The sequence below is a fragment of the Dipodomys ordii genome, unplaced genomic scaffold (genome assembly GCF_000151885.1).
Source record: "Dipodomys ordii isolate 6190 unplaced genomic scaffold, Dord_2.0 Scaffold63, whole genome shotgun sequence".
NCBI lineage: Eukaryota > Metazoa > Chordata > Mammalia > Rodentia > Heteromyidae > Dipodomys > Dipodomys ordii.
In genome coordinates this window covers 4,946,716-4,969,226 of record NW_012267279.1, presented here as the reverse complement: position 1 = coordinate 4,969,226, position 22,511 = coordinate 4,946,716, and the positions used below count along the sequence as shown (strand labels likewise).

The 22,511-nt window shown below is 43.3% G+C and overlaps 1 protein-coding gene across 4 annotated transcripts in view; it reads left to right on the top strand.

Moving 5' to 3' along the window:
* Window positions 1–22,511, top strand: part of Spred2 (sprouty-related, EVH1 domain containing 2) — a 127,125-nt gene that overhangs the window by 51,548 nt on the left and 53,066 nt on the right. Inside the window, exon 1 of one of the 4 annotated variants that reach the window (XM_013022579.1) lies at window positions 18,834–18,921. The exons of the other annotated variants lie outside the window; for them this stretch is intronic. Coding sequence (XP_012878033.1) covers window positions 18,905–18,921 — 17 coding nt within the window. The 5' untranslated portion in view covers window positions 18,834–18,904. Of the gene's footprint in view, window positions 1–18,833; window positions 18,922–22,511 lie in introns of those variants that run through there. 4 annotated transcript variants of the gene reach the window in all.

The window sequence follows — 22,511 nt, the reverse complement described above, 5'->3', positions numbered from 1 at the left end:
CCACTTCTGGTTTTTGAGTGGTTAATTGGAGATATTCTCATGGGGACTTTTCTGCTAAGGCTGGCTTTGAACTGCAATCCTCAGATCTCAACTTTCTGAGTAGCGATGATATAGGCATGAACTACCGGCACCCAGCTACATTGGTGATTTTTGGAATTGGGTCTTGCTTTATGCTGAGGTGGACTACTATCCTCCTATTTAGATTTCCCTTTGTCACTGGTATAACGGGAGAGGGCCATTGTGCCCAAGCATTGTGTTACAAGTGGCAGGGAAATTGACGATGGCAGGTGTTCATGCCATAGCATTCAGCCATAGCAGTCTCAGAAACTTTTATGTCCAGGTGGGCCTTGAACCTCAGTCCCCCATTCTCACCATCCCAAGTAGCTAAGATGACAGGTGTAAGCCACTGTACCTAACAACTCCTGAATTCTTCATTTGTCAACTACCATGGCCCCACAAAGTATTTTCATTTTGTGCCAGGCCATGTAAAATACACGGCTGGTCCTGCAGGTGGATGTGAGTCTGTACAGGTGTGTCTGTCCATCATACATAAGCCCACTTGACTTTATTGTACGGGCAGTGGGGAAGCATGGAGGTGATGAGGACAGAATGGTGGTAAGAAGCACTGGGTGCTGATGAGGCCAGAGCAGCTGAGAAGATCCTGCTGTGATAGGAGAAAGACACCCAGTGCTACTTTGGGCAGGGAGTAGGGGAGAGATTGTAAAGCCAGAGAGGGCTGTTACAGATAGTAAGGTTGTGGCTGGGTGCAAGATGCCAGACACCAGCAGGACTGCATAAGAACGGAGACTTAAGCCAGAAGCTGCGAGACAGATGTTTTGTAGGAGTGGGGTGAGGTCCTTTCCAAAAAGACCCGGAAATCTCTTGTGGGCCAGCTCGTGGAAACGTGCCCTGCAGCTGCTCAGCTGCAGCAAATGACCTGCAGATCAAGGTTTTTGTCAGCGTCCAGCGCTTCAGTAGAACAAATATTCATCCCAAAATAAACTTCCCGTTCTTCCTGTTTTTATAACTTGCCTATTTCCTCTGAGTTTGAGGCTGGTCTACAGTTCCGTGGGCTATTAATCTTCAGAGGATCAAGACCTCTATAGAAGTATTTCCTGTACATGTTTATCCACCCAGCCCTAAATTATTTTCTTCCAATGATAAGAGAACTTTTCCATACTGGTATGTTACACGTTGTGTTCAAGAGATTTTTCAATTGGGCACTCCATGCAGGCACAGATAAAGCCAGAAAGATTATTCCAGGTCATAGGAAACCCAACTCCCATGGGGAGTGGCCCTCGATGGTTTTGATAGACAGGCTTCACCCACCTCCTTCAGGTTAAAGGTGGCTTCCTTCTGGACTGAGTCTGGGGATAGAAAGCAATAGTGGCCCAGGACCTTTTGAGGAAAGTTCAAGAGTCCTGTTGAATCTCACAAGGGAATATTATATTTTAAAACTTCTGCTTTTCTGAAGAGCTCAAAGTACCCCTTTGTTAGACTTGTCGGTTCTTACAGCATCTTCAAGTTGTAAACAGGCCCCTGCCTGTACAGACAGGGCAGTTGGTAAGTACTTGATACTCATGACTGCACAGAAAGAGAAAGAGAGAGAACGCTACACTGAAGCTTGAAGTTCAGAGCTGATTGATAAACAGACAAGCTGGGTTCCGTGGGCGTGGATGCTTCACTCCTCTGCCCCAGTCCACCTGCCCCTGGGAGCTGTCCTTGCTCTCCTCTCTGTGCCCACAGCTCCCAAGGTAGCGTTGCATGCCAGTGGGTATTTTTAAAGCCTAAGCCTTCTTCTATGACTCTCGCAGCAAAGCCAGGGTGACCAGTCTGCGTGGGTGGCAGCCTGTGCAGAAGCGGAACTTGGAGGGAGGCCAGCTGCCTTGGACTGAGGCCTTCTGAGGTGGGGCTGGGATGGCACATTTTTCAACAAGCACCACTACCAGCACACCCCTCCCACTTGGTGGGGGAAGTGTCAGGTGACTCCACTGGGAAGAATTACACCCTGATCACTGTCCAGTATTGTAGCTATTAGCTATCGGGACTATCCAACCCTTGAAATGAGCCAGCTGTGAACTGACTTGACTCCAGTGCCAAATGCATGTTGGATTTTCAAGCCTCATTCCAAAGAATGCAGAGTATCGCCTTAAAATTATTTTATTTTGACTATCTTTTGGAAATGTGAATATTTTAGATCTGTTGGGTTATGTCAACTCTGTCATTAGGAATTAGTATTGCCTGCATATTACTTATTTTTTTTGCTGTGACCACTAGAAAATTTTGAATTGCCTATGTGGCTCAAGTTCCAGGTCTATAAGACTGTTGGCAGTCTGTAAGAGTGGGCTTAGCCACTAGTGTGGCTTTTTTGTTGTTGATGGTGGTGGTTGTAGGGCTTGAACTCTGGGCCTGGGTGCTGTCCCTCAGCTCTTCAGCTCAAGGTGAGTGCTCTACCACTTGAGCCACAGTGCCACTTCTGGTTTTCTGGTGGTTTATTGGAGCTAAGAGTCTCATGGACTTGCCTGCCCAGGCTGGCTTTGAACTGTGCTTCAGAGCTCAGCCTCCTGAGTAACTAGGATTATAGGTGTGAGCTACCAGCGCCTGGCAAAAACACCTTTTTTTGGGGAGGGGGGTCTGGTCATGGGGCCTGAACTCTGGGCCTGGGCGCTGTCCCTCAGCTCTTCAGCTCAAGGCTAGCGTTCTACCACTTGAGCCACAGTGCCACTTCCGGCTTTTTTTCTTTTTTCTTGGTGCTGAGGAATCGAACCCAGGGCCTCATGCATGCAAAGCAAGCACTCTGCCACTGAGCCACCTTCCCAGCCCTAAAACACCTTTCAAAAGCATCCTTTTTGGCTCATTTGTTTTTGTTTAGCCTGCTTTGCTGAGTAGTCTCCCCCAGTAAGCCTTTTTTCTTTTTTTTTTTTTCTTTTCAAATTTAGCACTCTGCTGGTTCTCTTTCCCAGGTCAGACTCTTTAATCCTTTCTTTGCAGCTTTCTCCAAATTTAACTGCCAGGTTAGGGCCTAGAAGTCACTGTTTGAGCCCAGTCCCTGGACACCTCCCCCCTCTCTCCCAGGAGTTACTCAAATGTCTAAAGGTGTTGGGAAAGCAGGGGTTCACAGAAAAAGGCCTGCTTTGGTAAGTACAGACTCACAAAGCAACCTCCTCCTATGGAGCTGGCCCTTGGGGAGAAAAGGGGGGCATTCCACTGCTGTCCACAGATCCAAAGAAAGAGTTCCCTGTGGAAGGGGGAGCTTCATGTTTACCCCATAAGTTCTGGAAGAACCTACTGAGGTGTGGGTATTTGAGGTTTACTGAGGACATTTTCTGCTCACACTTCTATCCCTAGCCTGTGCGAATGAAGCACTGTATAATTCTGCCACTTTTTACCCACCTTGTATCTGAATTTTTGTTGGTATAATCAACACAAAAGTAAACAGGTATTAAGTGTCTGCTGTATATAAGCACTGCCTTGTGTGTGTATTTGTTTATATGTTGGCACGGAGACTTGAACTCAGATCCTGGGTACTGTGTCTCAGGCTTTTTGCTCAAGACTATCACAGCTCCACTTCCAGCTTGTGGTGATTAATTGGAGATAAGAGACAGATTTTCCTGCTGGGGCTGGCTTCAATCCTTTATCCTCAGGAAGGGGAATTGGGGGGCAGGAAGAGAGAAGTGGAAGAAAACAAGGAAGGGAATAACAATGTTCCACAAGAAATGTACTAATTGCCTTACTTATAACTGTAACCCTCTGACATCACCCTTATAATAAAATAAAATTAAAAAAACAAACAAACAACGCCTTGATCCTCGTGTCTTGAGTAGCTAGGATTCCTGCCATGAGCCACCAGCTCCCAGCTAGATTCTCCTTTTTTACCTACAGTGTTAACTAAACTAGCTTTATAATCTCCAAAATACCTGAGTAGATGCTCATTTTCCCCTTTGCCAAAGAAGCAACTCCAGTTTAGAAGGATGAAAAAAACTTTGCCTCAGAAGAAATGGGTGAGACAGGGCATGTAGCTTAGACTGTGTGAGTCCAGGGCTGACTGTGTTAACTGTCAAGGTGTTGGTCTGTACTTCCCAGACCAGCCCCATGTATACATTGTTCACAATGCACGGGTATTTGTTTATTATTATGACGTCAGCTGGGCATGGCAGGCCGGAACATGACATGGGAGGGTTAAATTTTACGTTGTTGGAACAGCCCAGCAGCTCTGAGTGGGCTGGACTGACACCTCTGTCATGACTTTAAGAAAAAGAAAAAGGCTCCCTGAGGCTGGTATATTGGTGGAATGCTGTCTGGAGTAGGTCTGATTTGGCTTCCAAGATGTCCTGGTGGGGTGGGGTGGTGGCCACGCCATGGCTGGCTGGCTAACCCGGTGAGGTTTTGGAAAGAAACTGTATGCTCTGGATGCAAGCTGCTATTTGGTTTTACATCTCCATGGCATGGGGGGATTGAGTTCTTCATTCTCCAGGAGGTGGAGGGGGAGATCCTGCTTCCCCAGCTCTAAAAGCGGGAGATGAAGAGAATTGCTGTGAGAATTCATAACACAGAAAGGTAGGGTGTACTTGGCATGTCAGGTAAATGTCAGCTTGTATTCCATTATGGTTCTCATTAACGCCATGGAATGCCACATGATGGATCATAGTCATAAACCAACAAGATTTAATCATCTGGCTTGAATTTTTTGCTGCTTTAAGGGAAACATTATCAGAGCACGCACTTCAGCATGTGGACATGTACCTTTGTGTTTGGATGTTATCTTCCAGAGCTGTGACCTCATCTCAGGAGAGGCTTCATGCTCATCTGGATCTCAAAGCCATCTGCTTCAACACTGCCAGGAGCCTTTTTGGAACTCTTCTCAGAAAAGGAAAAAAAGAAAGTGGGACCATATGTGGCAATGTTAAGTGTGCAGGTAGATTTTCAAGTTTGGAAATGGCCATAGGCTTATTAGAGCAAAGTGTGGTAAATAGTGTGAACACATTTTCACAATGGATCCATTAAGAGTTTGTTATTTTAATTTTGTGTTAGTTAATATTAATCGTACAAAGATGTTTTATTTCATATATGCATATAATACACTTTGGTTTTCCCCTCATACTTTCCCCTCGCCCCTTTAAACAATATAAAGAGCTAAGTGAGTGGCTCTTAGTCTTGGCTACTTAGAGATCTAAGGATTAAGGTTACAGGCCAGCCCAGGCAGAAAAGTCTGTGAGACTCTTATCTCCAGTTAACCACCAAAAAGCCAGAAAGTGGTAGAGGGCCAGCCTTGAACAAAAAACTAAGGGAGAGTGTCTGGCCCTGAGTTTAAACTCCAATACCAATGTGTATGCATGTACACACACATACACAGTATTCAATGGGTTTCATTATGCTATTTTCATCTACACAGATACATGCATAAATAATGTACTTTATTTATATTCAAACCCCCTCCCCATCACCCTCTTCTTTCCCTTTCCTCCCTCCTGCTGGTTCCTTCACTATATTTTTTAAAGATTTTTTTAAGCTTTTTGTTTGTGATACTCGTATTAGGAATTGAACCCAGATACTGGTGTATTCTAGGCAAGTGTTCTTCTATTGGGCTATATCCTCAGTCCCCCAAGTGATTCTTAATTAACAGTAAGTGTTTATTCTCTTCTTTTTTTATGGTAGTTCATTCGTTGGAAGACTGAATTTGAAGTGTTCTAAGTCAACATCTTGGCATGAAGGGTTCTCCATTCAACATCTTTGAGCTACCAAGTAGTCTCCAGGGCAGGAGCATTAAAAGCAGAGGCTTAGGAGTGAGTGAACAGAGTTAACTAAAATTTATAAGGTTGACATTTTGAAGTAAAATCAGGCTTATTTACATCACTGTATGAAGAAGCAGTGCTCACAGTGGGGCTAATAGCAAAAATGACTCTCTGCGTTTAGGAAGCACAAACCAAAACCTGACTTTTAACCTTGGATATACAAAGTTGGAGTCTTAAAGAGTATGTAAATGTGTGCAAGGTTTATATTCTTGCATAACAAAGAATTTAGAGTTTAGTTAGGATGGCCTAAAATTCCAGCTACTCAGAAGGCTAAGATGGGTAGATCCTTTAAGACTAACCAGGCGGGCTGGGAAGGTGGCTCAGTGGTAGAGTGCTTGCCTTGCAAGCCTGAGGCCCTGGGTTCGATTCCTCAGCACCATATAAGCAAAAAGAAAAAAGCCGGAAGTGGCGCTGTGGCTCAAGTGGTAGAGCTCTAGCCTTGAGCGGAAGAGCTGAGGGACAGTGCCCAGGCCCAGAGTTCAGGCCCCACGACCAGACCCCCCTCCCCCCAAAAAAAGACTAACCAGGCAATATAGCAAAAAGCTCAGATATAGAGTGCCCAAGTCCTGAGTTCAAGCCCAGGATGGACACAAAATAATAATAATAATAATCGTAAGGCTGAGGTTCTGAAAGGGCTGAGATTGAGATTGTAGCTTAATTATAGAGTGCTTTGCCTAGTACGCACAGACCCTAGGTTCCATCCCCAGTCCTGCTGATCGAATGAGAGAATGAATAAATAATAAAGCTGGGGGTGTAGGAGGCCTTTGTCCTCTGATGTAATGCCATGGGCGGGGCAGCTAGAAAGCAACATCAGCCGAGCTTCCACTGGGGTGAAGTATGACCCCATAGAAAAGCATCTCCTGGTTCATGCAGGAGATAGGGGTAGCCAAGCACGCTTTGGATTGGGATTACTTTCTGTAGAAGGTGGAAATGAGAGTTACCAGACGCTAGATTCTATCTATCCTAGCAAATATCTTGGAGAACATTATTATGGAAAGAAAGAACACAGGACATTGGAGCTTGGTTGGGTCAAATTCCAGCTTCTGTTCTGCTGCTGTGTTGACTCATAAATAATAACTGAGATTGCCTGGTCTTCATTTTGCTCATATGTAAAATAGGAACACGATTACACTTCAGGGTTGTCGTGAGTAAGGGTTAGGGTAGCTGACACACAGAAAACAAACCGTCCACCTCTGAGAATTACATCATCATTAACCCCATTGTCACAGAAAACTGTATATCACAGTATGCCACTTGCCACAGGAGAAGTCTCCCCAGTTGCTGGGTGGCTCACACCTGTAATCCTAGCTACTCAAGAGGCTGAGATCTGAGGATTAAGGTTCAAAGCCAGCCCAGGCAGGAAAGTATGTGAGACTTTTACCTTCAGTTAAACACCAGAAAGAAGTGGAGCTCAAGGTGGTAGAACACTAATAACTAGCCTTGAGTGAAAGAGCTCAGGCTCCGAGTTCAGGCCCCTGATCAACATAAAAGAAAAAAATCTCCCCAGGCCCTTTGTATGAGAAAGCTTGCCCTCCCGAGAGACCAGTCTTTTTATCTGGACTTGACTAAGACCAGCTATTAGGCAGCTAAGCAAATTTGGCTGCTTCAGGCCCTGTACCTGTTAAAATGGAATTTTCTCTGTAATCAACCAGGCTGGTCTCACCCGGATGGCAATAGCCCTGAGTACTGGGCTGAGTGAGCAGGTAGTCAGTGGAATGTGATCTGTAGCCTGGTATTGATAGCAGATCACCTCCCATTGGACTAGAAGCAGTCTCCAGTTTCAGCTTTAGCATCATCTTGACAGTAGGGGTAATGCAGGGAAGCATGACCTGGCCCTGGGAGCCCTAGACACATATGTCATTAGGCCGTGAAGTTCCTAGGAAGGCTCATGTCCAGCTGCCACCACCCTCTCACACTTAACCCTGCCTGAACCACACCTATAGGTTCTCCGAGCACTGATTCTTCAACTTTGCCCTACATTGGAATTAATTCCTGGAGAGCTTTGGAAAATCCCCAAGTCCAGGCTGCATCCTAAACACTTGAATTAGGTTTGATGAAAAGAAGTCTATAAACATCCCAGGTGATATGTGTGCATAGCCAGTGTCTTAGCTGGCAGAATGACTTGTATGTTCACTAACTTTCTCCACTGTGGATCATGCAAGACAGTGTCACCTCATGAGCCTAGCTGAGTCTTTTGGTAGTAGTGAGCTCCTTTTTCTTCTCACCATGAAATGTTTTAAATATCCACCCAAAGACAAAAAAAAGTCCATTCCCTCACCATCATTTCGTACCACCCACACATATTCATCAACCAATTCAGCTGCCATCCGTGTCTCCTGGGTCCAGCACAGACACTTTTTGGGGGCGAAAGGGACTTGCAGCATTATAAAGCAAAGCCCAGAAGTATCATTTTATTCATAAATACTTCAATACATGTCTCCAAAAGATAAGAACTCTGAAAAAATAACCTCTGTGCTATTATTGAATCTAAGACTAATCGTCATTTCTTTTTCTTGGCTGATACCAAGTCCATGCATTTTTCTCCAGTGGATCTCAAAAATGCTTTTTAAGGCTGAGTGTAGTGACTCATGCCTGTGATCCCAGATACTCAGGAGGCTGAGATCAGAATTGCAGTTTGAGGCCAAACAGGGCAAAAAGTTACAGAGAACCTCTTCTCAATCAACACTCCAGGTGTTGTGGTGGTACCTGTTATCCTAGCTACCTGCGAAGTCAGAGGTTGGAGGATCACAGCGTGAGGTGGTGAGACCCCTATTTGCTAAGGCCAACAGGGCTGAGATTTGTGCTTCACAAGCCCAGAACCCTGAGTTCAAACCCCAGTATCACCAAAAAAGAAAGGAAGGGAAGAAGGTCTTTTAATAAAATTGAGGTATCCCACTATCCCCCCACGCCCTAAGGCCCAAACAAATAAAATAGTTCATTTTTACTAATTAGACTTTAGCCCAGAGTAATTCCAGTGTCACTGTGTACACACACACGGGTGATGTGGCATCTGGCTCAGCAGATGTTCACAGAATGGTCTTTCTCCTACCTTCCTGAGCTCTTCTGCTGAGACCTTGACAGGTTACAGAGGAAATAGTGATTGGGGCCCAGCCTCTGTTGTGCTGTGCTTCTGCCTGAAGGCTTGCTCCTTGTGGAAAACCTAGAATAGAACCCTTAGGGTACTTGTGGAAAGGGAATGAGTCAGCTCCAGCAGACATATTCGGATTTCCTACTGCTTTGCTGGAGGCTGTAGAAGGGCTTCTGTCTGGGCTCGGCTCAGGGGCTTTACTTTGACTGCGCCTCTTTGACTGCACCTTGGAATGCAGGTGACCAAGGAGGGAGTAACCAAACCTCAGTTACTTTCTGTCATTTTGCACCTTCCCTGAGCTAGAATGCTGTTAGAACACCTTTAACTTTCCCCCTTCCCTCCCCCCTCCCCTAATTTCCCCTCTTCTTCCCCTTTCCATTCAAGACAGGGTCTCACTTTGTAGCCTCAGCTGACCTGGAATTGGTGATACTCTTGTCTCAGCCTCCCCTTTGCTGGGATTCCAGGCTGGACTTGTGCAACCATACATATTCGAATTTTTCCAATCCGGTCTCCTGGAAAAATTCCAGGAGATGGGCTCGGATGAATGGTGGTTGAATGGGTGGTGAGCTATAGGGAAGATAAAGAGAAAGATGACAACCTAAATAATTGACTTATCTCATTCCTTCCATGGATAGTGACTTAGTGTTTGCTATGAATGCCTTGTACGGTTTCCTAACCCAGCAAACCAGAATCTCATCTTCTTTTTCCTTATCTTTAGAAGGGCTTTGTCTTAATGTTAAATGAACTGGCGGTTGCAAGGTTTTCTTCCTTCTCCATGCACATGTATCATGGTCAGATAGTTCCAAAACAGTAAGCAAGCATCTTGGTATATAAAGGCAACTCTAATATATAAGGTTATTCAGGAAAAGACTTTTTTTTTTTTTGCAAAAAGTTTATAAAACCTCAAATGCCCATTAATAGTAGATTGTTTAAAAGAATCATAGAACTAGTCATCTAATTCAGTGGCAGAGTACTTGCCTAGCCCTAGTACTTGCGTGAAGCCCTCAGGTCAATACCCAACACAAAAATTAAATGAGTAAATCATGCTATATCCTTAGATTAGAATAGTTTTTAAAAAATGAGAGAGTGGGGGAAGGAAATGAGTTAGTTTTATGTGACTTAATTCTGTGTGTTCCAATATGGAAATAACACTACGAGATAAAAGGCAAGGTCCAGAGCCTGTAAATTATATGCCTCCTTTTAAAAAAAAAATAAATTTGAGACAAATGGAGTGGGTGGGAAGAATATGTATTTTACTCATATAATTCCTGGAAAGAAACACAAAAATGTTTTTAGGAGGAGGGCAGCAATGGGGTTTGACTCAGGGCCTCTCTTAGCTTGGTAGCTCAGCTGGTGCCCTACCACTTGAGCTACACCTCTGGCCCAGGTTTTTTGGTTTTTTTTCCTGGTTATTTTGGAGGTGGAGTCTCAGACTTCACTGTATTGGTTGTTCTCAAACCATGATGATCCTCTAGATCTTAGCCTCCTGAGTAGTTAGGATTGTAAGTATAAGCAATCAGTACACGGATCACCCCCCCCCCAAAAACAAAAAACAACTTTAAATGATGTCTACTATTGGCTTGTTGGGCAAAAGAAGGAATGGTGTGATGTGGTAAAAAGTGTGTGTGTGCCTCTGTACCTTTTTTATTTTGATGTATGAGTCAAGCTATACAGAATGATTAACTAAATAAAAAGAATGTGTCTGTATTAAATGTTATACAGACTGATTTATAGCTTTACTATGCCCAGTTGATGTCTTATGATTTCTGACCACTGTTGACTTCCACATAAACATCCCAGAATCTGCTTTGACCTGGTCTAGTAAGGCCGTGACCAGTCCATCATACTCTTCCCATGATCCATTGCTCAGCAAGATTGTAAATATTTGGTTCTCTTTGGGAGCCCATGAGCTTTTGCCCTTATTCACCCTGAGATATTAGCCCAGCCAACTGTGCCTGAAGTTCAGTTGGAACGGACAGAGACGGCACTGTGTCTGCATTATCCTAGCATGGTCTTTGAGAGGACAATGGGCTAGAGGGGCAAGAGGCAGGGCCTGGCTGCCTTTCCAACCCCAGTTTCTGGACCATCCCTTGCTTATTCATTGGCATCCTGTGCATCATATTGTCTGTGTGTTTGTGTTTATTTCTAGCTTCTCCTGAATAGCAGCAAAATCCTTTTAAGCTGAACTGGTCCCACCCTGGTAGTTTTGGAATGTTCAGATGTTAAGACTTGCTCTCCATGCTGGGCACATTCTTAGTGTCAGGCACAGTTCCTCCAGGGCTCACAGGAAACAAAAGAAATCCATGCAACTCTTTTTCTCCGTCTTGAGTGGACACAAAGAAGGGCAGAGTCAATCTTTGGGCTCAAAGACGAGACAGAAAACTTGGGGGGGGGCGAGGCTGCTTTTAGTGTTCTCAAAGTCCAAAGTTAGGAGCACTAAGGATCTATTCTCAGCTCTGCCTCAAATGTGCTTTTTCTATTGTATTCTACTTTGTGCTTTCCTGCTTAGATTTTAGTCTATAATGAGGTGGAAGCCACAATCATTGCCCAGTCTCTCCAGTTTCTCTAACACTGAACACTTACTTTAATGAAACTTGCGAACTAGATAGATGACTTTATGAATGACAACTAAGTGAGAAGGAGCTAGGCAGGCCCTCCTCCCTCCATCCTTGAACCTGTGCTAACTTGGAATGATGTGGGGTGGAAATGTGGCCAGAAACTTGTTCTCTCTCCCACTGCCTCTTTTGAACAGAGCTGTGCACACAGCTCATATGGGTTATAGCTGCTGCCTTTGAAGGCATCATGGGACACCTGCCATCGGCCTTACACCCCTCCCTCCATTGCTGGGAGCACAGCTGAAGTAGCTGGCTAACGTTTAGCAGCAAGGTTGAAAGATGAGTGTGTACTGTGCCTATACACATAAAGTCTAAGTCATGTCATCAGGAGTAGCAAGACTGATGTGTGTGGACCAGGGGATCACCAAATCTCAGCCAACTCCAGGATATGTTCCTTCTGAGAAAGGACATTTCCTTTCTTTATTTTATGTATTTATTTGTTGTTGTTTGGAAGAGGAGGAGAAGGCAGGATCTTTCTCAGCCTCCCAGGGACTGCATGTTCACCACACGAGCTCAATCAGAATCCTTATAGCCTGGTGACATGTTTTAATCTGGTCTTCTAGACTCAGCATCAGGAACACAGCTTTACTCCTGGTCAGTCAGCATTGTCTAGCTTTCTTCCCACTCCCTTCTTTTTAGGCCACTTATAGTATTAGATAAATTTCTCAATAAGCTCTTACCAGTCTGTATGAGGAGTTTTGGAGCTTTAAATGTTTAAACCGTACATTTTCTAGACTACAAGACTGAGGGAGAGACAGGAGGAAGAGACTCTGCCCAACATCATATAACTGGTAACAAAGCAGAACCAAAGCTACTGCAATTCCACCAAGTATATGCTATTCAATATTATGTGCTAATATAGACCAGTTGCTCATGCTTATAATCTTAAGTATTCAGGAGGCTAAAATCTGAGGATCATTGTTAGAAGGCAACCTTGGCAGGCAAGTCCATGAGATTCTTTATGTCCAATTAATCACCAAAAAGGCCAGAAGTAGAGCTATCAGTCGAGTGGTAGAATACTAACCTTGGGGCAATAAAGCTAAGGGACAGTGACTGCCCAGGCCCTGAGTTTTAATTTTTAGGAGTAGCACACGCATGCATCTCTCTCTCCCTCTCTCTCTCTCTCTCTCTCTCTCTCTCTCACACACACACACAGACACACACACACACACACACACATACACACACACACACACAGATTTTATTACCAGCTGAATAGTTATCTACCAAAGGTTTGCTGGGCTAGGAAGCTCTTCTGGTCTTAGATAAGGTTCTTTTGTTTGCTTGTGACTGATATCAAGATGAGTGGTGGATTTCTTTCCTGAAGATTATTCCTTCCGGCTGTGAGGGAATATTCAAAACAGTGGACTGAGCGAGCCTGAATGACAAGTTTGGTCATCAATGCTCCTGATACACTAAGCAGTCATTGTGCTGAGTGATCTTTAGGAATAAGCCATCCTGCTTCGTGCATATTGGAAGTACAGTACTCGTTCAGGCTGTCAGATGCCAAGTATATTAAATATCTTCCCCCTTAACACACTTTCTACATCCCCTTCTACAACATCTTCAGCCAGCTCCAATCCCTTAATCTTCGTGTTCCAGCCCTAGAGTAAGATTCAATGCTTTCTGCTGCCCAGGTCTTAGAAGACAGGCTTGGCCCTGATTGCTCCTCAGGACTCCTGCTCTAGGCTTTCAGGGGAAATTGGGCTTCTCATAGACACCCGGTCTCCAACTCAGCCATCGAACCAGCACTCTCAACTTTTTTCCTTGCTGATTAAGCCCTTGGCTTCTCCCATGATTTCCCAGAGTGATCTGCCCAGAGTTCTAAATATATTCAGTTTCCCTCTCCCCTTCTCATCAATGCTGTTCCCTATCATGTGCTCTGCCAAAGAAACTCAGCCTATCTAGACTACATCTACCCACTAGTTCAGCCCCCTGTTTTTCCTCCACACAGGCCAGGGACACGCCTTGTGGGTATGATGAGATAACCACATGGTTCTCTCTACACAGAATGGGCAAGTGGGTGAAAGTGAGTCCTCTCTGCCTTTTTATAAAGAAACCTGGCCTCTCCTCAATCCTAGGTCTGAAAGGTCTTTACATCATAGGGCCCCCCTCCTTATGTGTGTGTGTGTGTGTGTGTGTATACACATATACACATATATACATATATGTAAATGGACTTATCCTAAGTGAATATATATGTATATTCATTTAGGATAATAGTCCATTTTATTAGCAGACATCTTCAATCCAGATTAACTATGAGAGAACCTTCTTCTAGTCCTCCATGCCAGATACAATAAAACAGCTGCATGTAGAATTGGCTCCAGATGACTTTTGTGCCATGCTACTATCTCTGAAATTTTGCCCTCATCTATCCCACATCTATTTCCTCACGCCTGGTCGTTTCTTTTAATTTTTAACATAGACACATTTCTCTTTAGGTTTTTCTCAAAGCTGTTGATGTTTGCCAGTAAGACAAGAGACTACCAGAAAAACACTGTACATCAGAGTACACCCTAGATTTCATCTCTGACCAACAGCTGGCTAAATTTCTTTTTTTTTTTTAAGAGAACATAACTGAAGGCAGTTTAGAATGGTTTCTTTTGTTCAAATTTCCCCTCTCAGAGGCCATTCCCAGGAGTTCCTTCACCTGCATTATCCATTAATGCTGGGGATTCATTTCCCCAAATAAACAAGCCTTCCTGCCAAAGAAAATACTCACCAAGATTGGAGGCAGGGATGTGTCTCGGGGCCTGCTTTTGAGGCGTGCCTCTCATTTTTTTCTCGGTTGGACCTCCATCTCCATTCTGCTCTTAGCAGTGAGTGTGAGGCTATAGCCCTAATTTCCTAAGGCCCTTCACTGCTTTATTAATCCTGCATGGGGCCATCCAGCCCTCTTGAAAGCATCCTTCATTTCTGTTTGCTCAGTTTCCTGAATGCCTCTTTCAGATCATCTTTCACGTCTTACTTTAAGCTCTGGGGACACATGTGGTTTCTACATAATGCACAGATGTGCTTGGGGGTGGGGAAGTCTGGCTGTATACTCGTATTCGACAGTCAGTGTGCTAAACTCCAAAATGGGGAGGGGATTCTCTTTGAGTGGGCAGTTCAGGAAAGAGGAGGCAGAAAGATCCAAAGCAACCTCAGGCTTTGCAGATTTCCCACCCACCATGGATCAGAGATGTGTTCCACATTGTAAGAAAAGCTAAGCTCCTGTGATCCAGATCACCATAAATTGCACTTAGATTTGATTACAAATAGAATGTTCAGTAGAAAAGGGACCACTGACCAAAACTTATATAGGGACAAGAATTCTAGAAGTTCTTCACTCTTTTCCCCTTACCCAAATGTTGATCACCAGAGGTCAGCAAAGTTTAGTTTCAACTTTGGGGGCCATATGGTTTCTGTAATTGTTCAACTCTGTCTGTGTTACTGTCATATAGACAATATGTAAATAGATAAATGTGGTGGCTGGCCACAGTTTCTCTCTCCCAGACCCTCTCTCCCCAGTATAAATTCATAAAACCTGCAAACATCCTCATCTCCATTGTTTGCACAAAGTGGAGAGTTTTTTCCTATGTGCATTTGAGCCCAAATGATCACATTTATCCCTTCAAACTGACTTTGTGAGCTTATCTATAGTACCGAACCCATTTTATAGACAGGAGGCTTAGAGAAATTAATATCAGTAAAAGCCAGATATACAGATAGCTGTACTCCATCCTCATGCTCTTTCCCATCAAGCTTTACCAGTGCCTTTGGAAGTTACTTCTGCCAGTAGATCTTGCTGTCAGCATGTATTTGGTCTTTAACATCCATACAGGGACCACCAAATAGAGACAATTGCTGAAAATACTTATGGATTAAGATTAAATTGGTAGCAAGAACTTTAAAAATAAATCTATAATCAGCTAGATACAATAGCTCACATCTCTAATTTCAGCTGCTTGGGAAGCTGAGATCAGAGGGTTAAGGTTCAAAGGCTAGACTGAGCATGAAATCTACAGAAAAAGTTAGGTATGGTCATGTGTGCCTGCCATCCCAGCTACAGAGAAGCACAAATAAGAGGATCATGGTTCAGACCAGTCCAGGCATGAATGCAAAGCCCTATTGGAAAAAATAACAAAAACCAAAAGGGCTAGTAGAGTGCCTACATAGTGAGCACAAGGCCCTGAGTTCAGATCCCAGGATCACAAAGACAGGGCGCCATGGGCCATCCACTAGAAAATTAAGAGAAGCCATCTACTAGCTAGTTACTTCAGAGGCTGAGATCTGAAGATTTTTGAAGCCAGCCTAGACAGGCAAGTCCAGGGGACTTTTCTCTCCATTAAAATTCAGAAGTAGAGCAGTAGCTCAAGTGATCAGAGTGCCAGTAGGCCTGCCCTCTCCATCTAACATGCTAACAATTTTACCATATTTGCCTGTTCTCAGTCTTTCTCTGTATGCATGCATACACATCTGTATTCACGTGATTAATGCAGGTTAGTATTGGTAAAACCTAAACTCTACAATTCCTTAATGAGCTATAGACTTATTTAATATGTAATAGAAACTTCTGGACTGAAAATGTAGCAAAGTGCTTGGCTAGTATGTGTAAGGTCCTAGGTTGCAGTCCCATCAAAAAATAAGTTAAAATTTAAAGCAATTCATAGGTATATAAATTAGACTGGAAACTTACTAATTCCCTCCATCTCCGCCTGTTGCATTCGGGTCAATTATGCTTTCTTTACAGGTATGTGCCAGGTCTGAATTGCTAGGGAACATTTTGACAAATATATAGCTTGCCATTTTTATGAAGGAAGACATCTGTTAAAGCCAAGGAAGTCATGTTTCCAGGCTCATAGTCAGACTTGTCATTCCGGGTTAGTGCGGCTGTGATTTGACGTGGTATGGGGACTGTCCTCACTTTTCAGAGCCAGTTTGTAGTCTCAGGAGGCAGTGTCCTTTAACACTGGAGTTGGCTGAGGTGGGAATGCTAGGCCAGGACACCCATCCTTTACTTTCTCACCTGAAGGGACGCTGTAGTGGTTCCAAGCATTCGTAGGAACTCTGTTTTGTTTGCTGTGGTGACTTGTCACACTTTTGCAGTGCATCAGAATAGATAACTTTTTGAAATGACATCTAGTTTCAATGGTAGTTTCACTCAACATGTGTTCTATATCTAGATTTTTTTTCTGACTATGAAATCAAAGCCCCTTTCCTCTCCCACATGGTTAAAGTAACCCCATTTGAGCATGAAGTGAGCTAAGCAAACACTGCCACTTTACAAAGGGCTTTGTTAGTGTAAGGGACTCTGGACGTGACTTACATAACCTCTCGTGGAGGGTTTCCAAAGCCATAAAAGGAAGCTGGAAATGGTCACCTCTCCTTTATAATGTTAACATTGAACTCATGAACAAGGCCTGGGCTTGTATCCTCTAAGAATGCGTAAGGAAACAGCCACGAGATAGTCTTGAGAGGAGGAGGTAGCAGGCATTGATTCAGAGGGTTGATATAGCCTTGACACCTGGATCACACCTTCCAGCATGAAGGCTAAATCAACTTCAAGTTCAGCTCCCACACCCACAGGGGTCACACTGTGCTTGATGTTTCTACTCCCTCAGCCTCCTCTCCTACTCCCCATTCACATGTGTGGTAGCTTCATGCCTAACTAATTAGACAAATGTTTTTTTCAGGTACAAATTAGGTCATAGAAACTGAAATAGTTTTTAATCTTAAAATTAGTTATGAAAACTCCCAATGATACCTAAAGGACCAAAGAAAATGTCCCTCCTTCCCTCCTTCCCTCCTTCCCTCTTTCCTTCCTTCCTTCCTTCCTTCCTTCCTTCCTTCCTTGCTTCCTTCCTTCCTTCCTTCCTTCCTTCCTTCCTTCCTTCCTTCCTTCCCTTTCGTCTGCCTCGGGGCTTGAACTCTGGTCCTGGGCACTATCCCTCAGCTCTTCAGCTCAAGGCTAGTGCTTTACCACTTGAGCCACGGCACCACCTCCTAAAGGTGTAGCTTAGGCTGGTCTCAAATGTGATCCTCCTGCCTCATCCTCCTTATTGAATACCGGCCTGTGTGTTGAGTTTAGCTTTATTCCTTGGACGGCACAGCTGGACAAGATCAAGGTCTTTGTTGTGATGGCAAGTGTTCAAGGGAAGGTTGCATGTGATCCTGGGAGTGACTTTAGTTTCTAAGTATGAAGTTATAAGTACAATGCATCTTGATTAATGGCATCCCTCCCATCTCTCTCCCATTTTCCCCTCCCATCTTTACTCTTAAGTTACAGAGCTCCGTTTTTATATATTGTCCAATGCTTCACATATTTGCTTACTCTTCTCTCTTTTTGTTTTATAAACTGATTATTTGTTTGTTTTGATGCCATCCCGGGGCTTGAACTCAGGGCCTAAGTGCTGTCCCTGAGCTTCTTTTGCTCTACCATTTGAGCCACAGTTCCACTTCCAGCTTGTTTTGGTAGTTTAGTGGAGATAAGACTCTCACAGGCTTTCCTGCCCAAGCTGGCTTCAAATGATCCTCAGATCTTAGCCTGATAAATAGCTAGGATTACAAGCATGAGCCACCTGCTATTTGCCTGTTCTTTGATTAAAATATTCATAACAAATCCTGGATATCCTATCATTTTATCCCATTCTTCAGTATACCTCTCTAAAGTGTGGACCTTTTTAAAAGATAATACTGCCATCCTACCTAACAAATTTATTCCAAGGCTAAAAATAATAATTTAATTAACTTTTTGAAGACAAGATTTAACTGTCTCATCCTCGGTTTCAGCCTCCTAAGATTGGGATCACTAATACATGCCACCACACCCAGCTCCAAAATTTTGATGTGTAGTCTTTTTTCTCATAGCTCCTGCAACTGATAACCTTAGAACACAAAGTCAACAAAGGTCATCCATTGCCTATTCTGGTTCAGCTAATAGCTGCAGAAGAGAAAGGAGCTTTGCTCCTTACTCTGTTACTTTGTTTGGGGCTAGGGGTTAGTAAACAGCTCACACTTGTGGTTCTGCATACTGTGACCTTAGATATTGAGCTGTGCTCTACTTCCTAGGCATTTCAGACTTTCCTCAATGATTGATAATCATAACTTACAGGAATTTTTTAAACAATATTTTAATTGGAAAAAGCATCTGTCAGCTGTCAGGCTTCCAGTTTCCACTTTTGAGAAGCAGGATGTTGAATGTGAGTAATGACACAACAGGCCTATAAAATGCGGACTAACCCTGGGATGACTCATCCAGTACAATGCAGTATATTTGTCAAGGAGACTGAATCATATATGGGGGAAACCACTTCTCAAGCAGCCAGCTGGTTCTCAGGTCAGCCAGAGACAATCCATTTTTATCAGAAGCTTTAGAGTAGCAATAATGCTAATACCCAGCACTTGGGCTCCACGATGTAGAGGAGATGGCATCTCCCGGCAGGTATGTGCTTACTGTTTATATGAACTTTAATTTCTCCTTTTTTCTCTTCGGCTTAACCTTTCCACTATTTGCTTTTCAACATTTTCTTATGGGAGAAAATTCATTGCAATTATAAAGAACTGGTGTGTGTGTGTGCATGTGCGTGTGCGTGTGCGTGTGCGTGTGTGTGTGTGTGTGTGTCCATCCACGTGCAAGGATGGCTAAGTAGCCACAGGATAGATAGGTATAGCCTCTCATCTTCCTTTTGGGAAACAAATGTCTCCTTAGATGTTCAGATAAAAATGGTTCTAACCCATCTCTTTTATTAATCCTGAATCTAAAATAGAGGCTGCCTAGGAAACAGCTTTCAAGGTTGATGTACCTTTAGGTGTGTAGCTTAGAGCCTTAATGACATGACTATCTAGAGGGGACTAAATGCTCTGATGTTCACTGGTATATTAGGGTGGGTTACCATTCAGTGTGGTGCTTTTTTCCTGTCCTATAAGATGCATAACTTAAAGCGGGGAAGATTTCTTCCCCTTCTTTGTGAATAGTTATTTTTTGCAGGTCTCAATTTGCTCATTCTGAATTCATGCATTAACTTTTCCAAGGTGGGAGAAAGGGTAATGGGGATTTGGTAGCAACAGTTAATTATAGCCTTCCCATGCTCTGCAGGATCATTCTGCATAATTGGGAGGCTGTGTCTGCCTGTCTGACCTTCTCCCTTCCTTCACTCACTAAATTTAAACAATGCCTGACTAGTTAAGGCACATCTCTTGTTTATTTGAGTGTGTTAAACATTCCTATGTGTGTTAACAGACTATTCAGTGTCTCCTCATATTTTTAAAAGTTGCTTTTTTTGAGTCCTACTTGTGAGGGACAGATGCTATAGTTAGTTTATAGAAATACTATTTATGCTTTCCTGGTCTGTCTGTCCAGAATGGCTGGGTCATGACCTTTAACATGACTGCCCACAAATTTGCCTAGGATCTAGCAATGGTGGAATAGTCAGGACTGTCTGTGACTGTTCTCACCCCAAGAGTGTCAAGCAGACCTGGGGTTACCAAGCTGGGAAAATAGCCTTTGTTCCCCTTCCCCTTTCTGGTAATAATGCCTTGCTTTCCTTGAGGTATATGAATTTGGAACTGTTGGTAAATACATTTTATTTACTGCGTGCATTACATTCCGAGCTTCATATGCAATTTGTAGGAAAGTTTGGTGTGTTTCTATCTGTTTGGTAGATTAAAGGGTGTACTTTTTTAGAATGGTCTGTTTTGAGAGACCAGACCACCTAAATTTTATTAATTTTGCATTCTATAAATGAAAGCCACCTGTTATGCTGTAACATGCTAATAATGGTAGAGGACAATAATGAGGAAGAACAGTATTCGAAATATGTGGGGCTTTTGCTAAGAATTTGCCTGCCCACATCTGTAGTGCTTATTTTTATGTGCATATGTGTATACATGCATATAGTACATATTTAATAATAGCATTTGGTGCTATTAAAAACGCTTAGGATTCAAAGTGAAGACCCGTTTCCATTCCCCCTTGTTAATAGTTACATTTTTAAAGCTATTGAACAGAAGTTACTTTAAAAAATATTAATATGAATTAAAGCTAGTACTTGGCAATCTTAAAGTAAATGGTGGTTCTCTTGCCGTTTTTTTTGAGGGAGTGTCAGTTTGGGGGCTTGAACTCAGGTCCTGGGTGCAGTCCCAGAGCGTTTTTTCCTCAAGCATACAGCTGTACTTCCAGCTTTTTGGTGCTAATCAGAGATAAGAATCTCACAACTTCCCTGTCCAGGCCGGCTTTAAACCTCGACCTCCAGATCTCAGCCTCCTGAACAGCTAAGATTGTAGGCACGAGCTGTCAGTGTCCAGCTCACTTTTGTCAAGTGAAAAATAATGTGAGTTGGTTTTGTTTTATCTTGAACTCAGAATTCCTCATTTTCTCTGATTTCACTGAAGTATTAGGCTCCATTATATTGCTTTTCCCCCTTGAGCCCCTTGAAAGTAATTGCAAGAAGGGATATAAAACTCTTCTTTGCAAGCTCTTGATTTATTGATATTTTCTGTGGGAAAGTCTTGTTGCCTATGATTTTGTGTCATTGTGCTCAGGTCCCATCCAGGTTCTTTGCAGAGCATTGTAGATTTCTTGTGGCAGTGTTCACCACTTTGGGGGTTGTGGTTCTCCCTTGGAAGCCCCTCTGCTATCAAGCACTGTAAGACCACGTGGGTTTTTAGAGTCGTTGTTTCCCTTTGAGGGAAGAATACAAGAGCCACAGCCGGAACCAAAGGTCGATCATTCGACTTGGAAGTAATCGATAGCTATTGACTGAGTCGTGCCTGTGTCCAGAGCCATGGGCTGAGTAGTGTTGAATTAAGGCCCAGCCCTGTGCTTGCTTCAGTTACTGCTGTAGTGGGATTCATCATTACTGACATTACATTCAACCCAGGGTTTTCTTTTATTCATAAATTTACTGGAATGTATAATCCAGAGCCATTAATTGCCACATACAAGCAGCTTTGAGCTGTTTGTTCCCTTTTGACTCCTAGAGAGAAACTGAGAAAGAATCATACTGTTGCAAAATTCCACTCGATGGCTTGGGTGAACATGTTGTCTGAGCCAAGGTGAGTGACACAACCTTGGACAAAAGATTTTTCTTTTTATTTCTTTTCTTTTTCTCTGATTCTTGGAGTGGGGGTGGTGATGACAGTCAGAGAGCATTTGAATCCTGAACACATCCTTGTTTCCCAGTCTTTACCAGTTTCAAGACTCTTCCTCTTTAGGGACCCTATTAAAATTACATTTCACTGAGTCAGAGCTATGAATTCAGTAAAACCATTTCATAAAAGGTTTGTTTAAAATCATACTGCATTATCTATGAATATTTAAAATTTCCTTACTCACGTTAGTGTATGGAGCCACGGTCGTTTGTTATTATATATATGAATAAGTTAGGTAGGTGGGGCTGGGACCATGGCTCCCACACCAAGCCTGATCTATCCATTCCCCTCCCTTCTACATCATTTTCCCTACACAGTAATGGGATATGTAACACTCTAGGCACATCCTGTATCATTACCTGGGAATGGTAGAGATGAGCATAGTGCAGGCTTCTTAAAGAGATAAACCTCTCTCACTGCTCAGTATTGAACCCAGGGCCTGACTTGCTCAGTAAGCAGTCTAGCACTGAGCTATTTCCTCTTACACCAGCATAGATGGTCACTAGAGTGCATTGTTTCAGGCATAAATTTGCTGATAGTTTGTTACATTAACTATGCAGTTTGTCCTGGGGAGGGTTGGGAGGGACAGTTGTACCCATTTTCCAGTCAGGTTCTTAATCACCATTTCCTCATGATTAGTGATCATAGAGAAAGCTGATGCTTCAGAACAAGGCTGGAAATTCAGCCCTGAAAAGAACCTTTGGCTTGGGATGAGAGTAGTACCTTCTTTACTGTACATTCTGAAAGTGATGTAGGAAGTAGGCTGTGTCTGCCTCTGAGTTCAATGTACACGATGATGTCTCTCTTCAGATTTCACCCCAAGACATGATTTTGTGTTCAATATTCGCTCATAGTTGTGAAGGTTTCTCAGAGCAAAGGATC